Source organism: Salarias fasciatus, chromosome 23, assembly GCF_902148845.1.
Source record: "Salarias fasciatus chromosome 23, fSalaFa1.1, whole genome shotgun sequence".
Lineage (NCBI taxonomy): Eukaryota > Metazoa > Chordata > Actinopteri > Blenniiformes > Blenniidae > Salarias > Salarias fasciatus.
In genome coordinates, this window is record NC_043766.1 from 14511550 (window position 1) to 14520906 (window position 9357).

The 9357-nt window shown below is 40.4% G+C and overlaps 1 protein-coding gene across 1 annotated transcript; it reads left to right on the forward strand.

Moving 5' to 3' along the window:
• Positions 1–1671: 1671 nt before the first annotated feature.
• On the forward strand, positions 1672–9131 carry ddx49 (DEAD (Asp-Glu-Ala-Asp) box polypeptide 49). The gene is made up of 13 exons (XM_030083101.1): positions 1672–1909; positions 2991–3114; positions 3590–3675; positions 4209–4330; positions 4456–4643; positions 5601–5741; positions 6068–6143; positions 6452–6528; positions 6675–6772; positions 7491–7565; positions 7724–7812; positions 7974–8045; positions 8844–9131. The coding sequence occupies exons 1-13, from the start codon at positions 1795–1797 to the stop codon at positions 9021–9023; spliced, it is 1443 nt and encodes a 480-aa protein (XP_029938961.1). The 5' UTR covers positions 1672–1794; the 3' UTR covers positions 9024–9131.
• Positions 9132–9357: the final 226 nt, after the last annotated feature.

Consider the following 9357-nt stretch of genomic DNA (forward strand, 5'->3'; position numbering starts at 1 on the left):
TCTGTGCTCATTTAGAAGGGCACTTCTCTGTTGGTCTGAGGTAGTTTGCAGCACAGCTGGATGGCCAAGGCAAGACAGAGCTAAACCTTCAGGTTTTTGCCTTTAACTCACGTGGCATTAATCACCTTTGGCAACCTGGTGTGCCAACACAGATGGGTCCTCTTGGGGGAGAAATGCCCTCCTTTAACAGTTTAAAAGTCAAGCAGAAGCTGAATCAGACACCGGAATCACATTCACAATTACTGACTGATACACAGAGAGACAGCCAAGGTGCTGTCTGCATCAGAGGCACTGCCTTTAAGAAGAAGCACATCTTTAAATTTAAGTAAGCTTGTTTGCAGTGAATATTGTCTGGACTTTACATCAGGAAGGATTGAGATAGCAACATGAATAAGTAATGCTAAAAAATAAAACTGCTCAGTCAAGCATTCTGCCGTTCCACAGTGAGACATTACTCCTTCCTTATACAACCTCTCACTATTCAGATAAATGTGCACCCACACACATTATAAAATATCACATGAGCACAGCTCACTGCAAAGCGACTTACAGATATGATAAACCTTCTGTAAAAATCAGTGAGTTGCAGTTTTGTGGTAAATCGACTGTGATAAACACACACACACACACACACAAACACGGATGGATGGATTGATGTCCCTAAATTCACTATGGTGAGAATGCGTTGATGTTTGTCTGTCTCTGACTTTCCCCTAAGATGGACTGATGATCTGTCCAAGGTGTACCCTGCTTTTTTCCCTCTTTCAGCATTGATTGGCTCAAGCACCCTGTGACTCTGAGATGGATAAAGCTCTGCAAATGACGGATGGATATACAAAGGCTTTCAGACAACATGGAGCTGTCGTGATCTAGAGGTAAGATTGGTGGACTTGCAATCTGAGGTTTGCAGCTTACAGCTGAAACAAAGCGTACAAGCAAAACAAGCAAAGTTTCATACAAAGATGACCAAAATGTGAAAAAAAAAAAAAAAAATCAAAAGCTTAAAAAATGTGATGTTCCTTTCAGGCCTTTGTAAGGCAAGGTGAGGAAAATTAATTTATATTGCATAATTTACACACAAGATAACTGACAGTGTTTTACAAGGACACAACGAAAAGATGTTCAAATAATGGAATTGAGAATTCTTATATTAAGCAATTAAGATTGTTGAATACATTAAAACAAAGCAATTAGGAAAGAAAAGATAAATAAAGCAAAAACTTGATCAAGGTGAAAGCAATAAAATAGGTCTAAATTAATGTACTGTTTAATGAAAGGCTTGAACAAATAATGGTGTTTTAGGGCTTAATTTAAAAGATGTGAGGATCGTGAGCAGTCCTCTGGTGTTCAAGAAGTATGTTCCACAGGTAAAAAACGTAGGAACTGAAATATGTGTGCTTCTGACTTTGGGAGCACTGATGGGGGCTTCAGGGTCCTGAATGTTTTATCTTCTAGAAGAACATCCCTGATGCATTTAGGCTCAAAACCTTAATATATCATTATTAAATATATATTTAGTCAAATAAGTAGGATTTGAAGATGTTTGTAAGTGAGCGCTCGGCCCATGCAGTGACCCTGCTATGACCCGGTTTTGACCAGCAGGGAGCAGCATGCCTTCTTTACGGTACTGATGACGTAAGACCCTTACGTAATCGACGTGCGACCGCTGAGAGCACGAGGAGCTGCGACTCCACACATAAATAGTATTTAAAAAAAAGAGTTTTAGCTTTTAATTTGTTGTGTTACCGACGCAGATTCTACCATCGAGGCTTTGGCGGTGCGCATATATCTAAAATGGGGGATTTTTCGTCCCTGGGTTTGTCGGACTGGCTGATAAATCAGTGTAAACAGCTGGGAATCAACAAGCCGACTCCTGTCCAGGAAAACTGCATGCCACCCATCCTCGAAGGTAAGACACCAAATATGCGGCTGTAAATACATCGGCGGGCTTTTAAACTATGAATAAAAATATCTGACCGGCTGTCTCAGATCTACCCGGAACAGCAGTCCTGACTGAAGATGCAGCTCTGTGGTGAAATGCTTGATTTTCTTTCTGCTGTTCAACATCAGACACCAAAGACACAAAACCGAGAAATCCTGACTCCTTTTCTGTATAGCCGGCGTCAGTGATATGCCCTTTCTCGGCTATTAGATGCTGATTTATTGTGAACAAATCATTTCCAAACATAACCAGAATGGCTTCAGAACAACGTAAAGGAACCACATAAAATGAACTTGGGATCAAACACGAGACCAAAAATTACCTGAAATGACACACAAAGATCAAAATAGGACTCAAAGAAGCCACCGTGCCGAACAACCCTATTCTGCAAGGAAACGACGAGGTAAAACAAATAAATCAACAGAAATTATACAAACCACAAGAGTATAAAACACCCGTAACAAAAGGAAAATGCAAAACCATCAGCTCTTACCAACCAGAAAACCACAAAGACAAACATAAATTATGCGAAATAAATCAAAACTAATCAGCAAACTAAAAATAACATGCAATTATACCATAGAGAAAGAGGCTGGCACACACAAAAATAAATTAGAATTAGAACTAAACTGATGCAAAATTGCCCAAGGCGAGAAAAAACATACATTTTAAACTTTAAGAACCTTGACAGAAAAGATATCTTACGATGATATAAAATATCTGACATAGTTCAATAAAAGTCCAAATTTCACTGTAAAGGAGCAAATCTACTCCAAGACGGAGACACAAATCACGCCACACATCTTGATATTTTGCATCTCTCATCATGTCTTAGTTATTTTACCTCTCTACTCAACGTGTTTTAAAGTATTCAGGACTTGTTATAAGAAGGCCTGGATTTGTTTCATTATGTCTGCAAAGCTGTCCTAAAGAACTGCAGAAAAATATTGTTTTTCAGTATAAATCAGCTTTCAGAGCAGTAAAAGTGGATCATATCCTTTGTGTTGTTTTTGTGCGTCAGTGAGTGAATAATAGTTTCTTCACACAGGTCGGGATTGTATGGGCTGTGCAAAGACTGGAAGTGGGAAGACGGCAGCATTTGTGTTACCAGTGCTGCAAAAACTGTCAGAGGAGCCATATGGTATCTTCTGCCTGGTGCTCACTCCTACCAGGTCAGTGTTGTCATGGCAGCCAGCTGGAGAGGGTTTAAATATAAAGTGTGTTTTTCCAATATATAACTCATCTAGACGGTTCATTCTGATTTTCAAAGGAAAAAAATTAAAAGATGTTCACTATGTAAGTGAGTGTTTATCAAATGGAGTACTTTGGAACTGCACGATAGAATCATAAAGTAATGCAATTTGAGAACCATGCTTTATTTTCAGTATCATATAAATATTTGATGAGTGTCATCCTTCCAGTGGTAAGGTTCATTTAGCATATTTTTACAGTAGCTGGTTGTAATTTTTCTTTTTAAGAATAAAAAGCAAGAAAAGAAAAGAGAGATCTGTTCAATTGACTGCTTATTTGAAGGTTCCTGTGTAGTTTTAACATTGGCGTACTCTGCAGCAATAGAACCAGAGTTTGTGCAGATGTTCATGTTTGAATCTCTTCCATACGCTCTACCTTTCAATTCTTGTAATACAGGGAGCTGGCCTATCAGATTGCGGAGCAGTTTCGAGTCCTGGGAAAGCCTCTGGGTCTGAGAGACTGTATTATCGTTGGTGGAATGGGTAACTATGCACGACACGGCAGGGAGCTTTCATTTCTGTTTATTCAGCTGAAGCAACACAGCTTGAAACTCTGCTGAATTGATGGCCCCGGGCAATTTTTCTCTTGTATCTTTACCTCTGTCTTGTTTTTCAAGTGCTTACACTTATCAGAGTAAAACTGCAGCATCTGTCAATACATTTGATTGCACCTATAGGGTCATTTCTTTTGGACAGGCGCAGGAAGAATGTAAAATCTATCCGTGTGTACATACCAGCATGGACACACACATTGAGATAGGGACAAATTTTAGACAGTGTTGTTGTTGAGAGGAAGGGCAAGACCATTACTGCAAAACACTATAATTATATTGCACCTACAATTATATAATTTCATGCTGTGAGTTATAAAGAAACTTCAATAAACGTTTAAAGTCAGTCAACTTTAATTGAGCCGAACCACGTTCGCCTATTTCCTTCTTCTGCAGCCTTTATTCCAGTTGTGTTTCCTCCAGCGTGTGTACAGACTTACGTACTCTGCTGTGGGTTGTGTGCAGATATGGTGACTCAGGCCATGGAGCTTTCCAACCAACCGCATGTGGTCGTAGCCACGCCGGGCCGCCTCGCCGATCACATCCGCAGCTCCAACACTTTCAGCATGAGCAGGATCCAGTTCCTGGTGAGTTGTGGAGTCACAAAAGGAAGAGGATATCTGATGTTTGTGCAGGTATTTGAAGTATCAGATTTTGCCCACTAATTGCTCTTGATTTAACTCCCACCCCCTCCTCCACCCCACTCCCTCAGATTTTAGACGAGGCTGACCGGCTGTTGGAGCAGGGCTGCACTGACTTCACTAAAGACCTGGAGGTGATTCTGGGGATCTTGCCGGCCAAACGGCAGACGTTGCTGTTCAGCGCCACACTGACGGACACCCTGCAGGAGCTCAAGAGCATCGCCATGAACAAACCGTTTTTCTGGGAGAGCAAATCAGAGTAAGCTACCCGCTGCAGCTCTGCAGCAAGACATCCGTCGCTACATAGACGACATGTGTTCAGTATTGATCTGCAAACTTACTGATGCCCTCAACATCCTCCATATTTTGATTGTAGATTTCACATGGTCACCACAATACACCTCGCTTGTTATAAACAGAGAATTTATTTGGAGGCCTTATTTATATTTCTGGTATGAGCAGCAGTTGTTACACAAAAGAATGCAGTTGTTGGGGAAAATCAAGGAAATTATATCATTGGAAATGTTGTTTGCCATTCTGATGGACTTACTGCTGGTGAAGCAGCTCATGAGGTAGATATGTTTGTCCACATCTGCACAGGCTAGACACATTAGACTGAGTTGTGTTCCTAGTAAGTACAAACTTGACACACAAAATTGCATTTTAATTTACTGTTTTATTTTGCCACCAGGTGGGCATAATGCAGAATGATGAAGTGAAACGTGCTATCATTCATTATGCCTTTTTTAACGGAACTTTCTTTCCTCCTTAATGCAGCTGCTGTCAAAAATAGATGTATTGACTGTTGTCTGCTTAGTCGTTTCCGGTGGAAGCAGCATTTGATGATATGATATGGCTGCAGATGAGCGTGGTAACTTAGAAATTAATTTCACGTTTGCTCAGTGATTTATGATTAAAAGTACAATGCTGTACTGTATTGCTTAAGAAAATGCAGTTTTATGTGAACATAATGCTGGTGCACGATACTTTACATGATCACATGTCAGCATTTCAGAACCATTAATAGGCAACAAAAGAATTAATCAAGACTTAATCAGGAAAGTAACATTCAGATCTTTTTTTTTTGTGCGATTGATTCAGTTCAATCATCAGTGTTTTTGTTTTTCTCCATCTGTGTGGAAGCTTTTGTAATTCTAATCGTAATTCTACATCAAGCTTCATTGTTTGTGGTGGTTTATCATGTTCCTGTTGTCAGAACTCGGACTGTGGAGGAGCTGGACCAGAGATACATCCTCACTCCAGAGACAGTGAAGGACGCCTACCTGGTCCACCTGATCCAGAAGTTCACAGACGAACATGACGACTGGTCCATTATCATCTTTACCAACACGTGCAAGTAGGCCGTGACTCAAAGATTAAAATGTTCTGCATCTTTTTAATGTGGCACAGAAAGCCTGTAATGTTTGACACTTGTAATGTTTAGCTACTGAAGCCTGGACTGAGAAATGTCGCCTCTCTATGCACATTTACTACTTTAGAAAGAAAATTATATCAAAGGAAGAGCAATTCTAAGAGAATAACTGATGAATTCTCATATTAATTCTGAGATGATGATAAATTATACATAAAGACTTTCTGCATTGCTGATCAGGCCAGTCAGTCAGGGGTGAGGGTGGGGGTCTTGCACGTACAAATGTATAATTCATGGATTTGTGTTTTCAGGAATTGTCAGGTGCTCACCATGATGCTGCGAGAATTTAACTTTCCAACCATCAGCCTTCATTCCATGATGAAACAGGTGAGCATCGTCTTAGAGTCTTTTGTTTCGCGGCTCTCAGCACCAGCGTCAGCAGGTAGACGGTAATCACAATGGAGGACTGCAGTGCAGGAATGACAACTGAAGGACAAACTATCCACAGCTGCTTTACTGATTAATGAAGTTTGCTTCTGCTTTGTTGGACTTGTTCAGCAGACTGATGTGTCTTTGTCAACTTCAAGTTTCTGCAAGATGCGGAAACTTTGAAAATAAGCCTGATGCTTATATAGAGAGCTGAGGAATTAAAATGGATTAAAGCAGACAGATGACTTCCCATTTACATTCTCCAGAAACAACGGTTTGCAAACCTCGCCAAGTTCAAGGCCAGTGTCTACAAAATCCTGATAGCCACGGATGTAGCTGCGAGGTAAGGAGCTGCTGCCTGTTCTGTCTTTTCTGTGTTTCCACAGCCTCATTTGTTTCTCCGAGCTGACGTCGCCACACGGCGTTTCATCCATTTCATTGTGTGGTTTTGACCTTTTTGTGTTTGTTTTCATCGTTTGTGATCCACAGGGGTTTGGACATTCCCACTGTTCAGGTTGTCATAAATCAAAACACTCCTGGCCTGCCCAAGATCTACATCCACAGAGTCGGGCGAACGGCAAGAGCAGGTACGGCTGATCCTGATGGAGTCTCTTTTTTAATATCAGTATCGCCAGATAAAACGCTCTGACACATCTTGTGAGGTTGCTAAGTTTTCCTCCTCACTTTACTACCATGTTGTGTTGGTGTTAACAATGAGGCTGAATTGAATTTAATTGAGTTTGACTCCTGGATTCCACCATCTTTAACAACAGACCAACATGAAGCCAAAACTGTTAAACAGTCTGAATTAGTTCTGGCCACATATGGGCCCAAATTCTTTTAAATTTATTATTTAATTAATTAATAATCAATCAGTTTAAAAAGTTTTCAGGGAAATGAGGGATTAAGGTAAATCTGACTACATCAATCATTATATCGGTTGTAAATACCGTTTCAGTAAATTTAAAGTGTAAGATATCCAATACATGCATGTGGACTTATTGAAAGTGCTCTGCTTTACAGGCAGTTCATTCTTTTGGTTAACTTCTCCATAATTCTCATTCATCATACTGGAAAAATGTTTAATTCCTCTATTTTGCCCTCTGGTGGTGAGGATGAAGTTTTCACAGCCCTCACAGTGATAAAAATTGACCGCAGACTGGAGACAGACGCACAGAGGCTGACTGTCACACATTAACAAAATAACCTCAAATGAATGTATGTTGTCTGAGTGTGGAGAAAGGTCACCTCTGACCACTGATCTGTGTTGCGTGTGATTTGTAGCAATATTTCTTTTGTCTGCAGGGAGAAACGGAGTATCGATCACTCTGGTGACGCAGTACGACATCCACCTGGTTCATGCTATTGAAGAGCAGACTCGTAAGTCTTTTTATTCTGGACCACAGATCCATAATAATCTCAGTGGCGGAGATAATTTTTTCTTCTGGACCAACATGGTGACCATGCTGCTGAATTCAACAGGTTTTGTTCTGACAGGTTGGCGCATATATTAAAGTATTTATTCATGCTTATTTTAGAGACCAAGCTGAAAGAATATCCCGTCCAGGAGAAAGAAGTCCTGAAGATCCTCACCCAGGTCAACGTGACCCGGCGGGAGTGTGAAATCGTACAGTTGCCTTTTTGTCTCCTCGGATGATCTCACCTCTTAACAGTTTCAGTGCCTTAGACATTTCATAAAAGCTTAGCTGTGGCTCAGCATTAAAAACACAATATACCGGTACTTGATTCAGTTAACCTTCAAACATCACATTGTGGCCTGTGTTACAGAAACTGGAGTCCACAGACTTTGATGAGAAAAAAGAGATCAACAAGCGGAAACAGCTGATCCTGGAGGGGAAGGCAAGTCCGCTTCATTTTCTTCAACAGTCGAAGCATGTGTTTCTTTTTTGATCTGCATTTATAACATTATCAAGTTTATTATGTGAAAACTTCTGTCCAGAAACACAGTGGGACAGCCTCTACAAAGCTTTATTGCACAGCTCCCATAAGGTGCCTGCTGTGACTTCTTACAGGAAAGCCACCCGAATTTTTTGATTTTTCAGGTGTGCGTTCTGCTTTTCTCTTGAGTTTTTTACAGTCTAGCATTCCTCAATTTTTATTTACTTTTTCAAGCAATCTCTTCGACTTATATTTTAGCAAAAGCACTTTTAATATTCATCATTAGAGAAGTGAAACTAAGAACCACTTCATTGATATGGACAGAGGGCAGAGCTGTTGGGGCATGAAATCCTGGGAAAACGTGAGGTGGATGTCTTTGTTTATTTCTTATGGTTCTTTTTGTGATGATTTAATTGGTGTCGGTGGAAATGTCCATTTTAACGAAAACAGTAATGATGACAAACGTCATCAGATGCCGTGACACCCCGAGGGAGCACTGGCGCAGGACCTTCCTCCCTGCTGGGATCACACTCTCAGACAGGAAGTCCTTGATGTTCTTAGTTTGATAGAAGCGTTAAAGATCAACAATCCAACATGGAGAATTTAATCTAAACTTGAACTTGTGTAGTTTGACTCTGGGTTACAGGTATTTTTTTTCCCAATGTGTCATACAGGTGGTTTAAGTTATGAAGTATCCTGCTTTAATCACAGGCTTATAATGGGGGAAAAAAAATGAACATGAACTTACTGGTGTTTCAGGACCCGGAGCTGGAGGCCAAGAGGAAGGCAGAGCTGGAAAAGATCAGGAACCAGAAGAAGAAATTCAAGCAGAGGATCCAGGAGGACATTGAGAGGCAGAAATTTGGGCAAAAGAAGAAAAACTTCATGAAGCATCAGCAGATGAAAAAGAAGAAAAAGGCAGTGCAGGAAAAAGCTTGATAATGACCTTTTGTGAATATAAGACAAGGTTTTTTTTTCTCTGTGCAATGTAATTTTTGATAATCAAATAAAATTCCTAGTGTAAATAAAAGGGGAAGTTGACAGCCATCTTCATGTAGTTGACTGATTTATCACTGAAACTACGAGTTGGCAAACATGTTAATCTGTGACTGAATCACCATTTCAATGATCACTGCACACCTTGTGACTCAACAGATGAAAAAGCCGCAGTGCTGGGAATAATACCTGAAGGCTTGGCCAGGAGGGCAGATACATACGTCCTGTATGAACTAACCACTGCTGTATGAAGTGTGAAACCAGAACCTCCCTCATG

Bases quoted from the DNA above. Each gene is read 5' to 3' on its own strand.
- ddx49 (XM_030083101.1), top strand. From the start codon at position 1,795: ATGGGGGATTTTTCGTCCCTGGGTTTGTCGGACTGGCTGATAAATCAG. The intron at 5,742-6,067 runs GTAGGCCGTGAC...TTGTGTTTTCAG, and splicing joins ATCTTTACCAACACGTGCAA to GAATTGTCAGGTGCTCACCA. The intron at 8,046-8,843 runs GCAAGTCCGCTT...CTGGTGTTTCAG, and splicing joins AGCTGATCCTGGAGGGGAAG to GACCCGGAGCTGGAGGCCAA.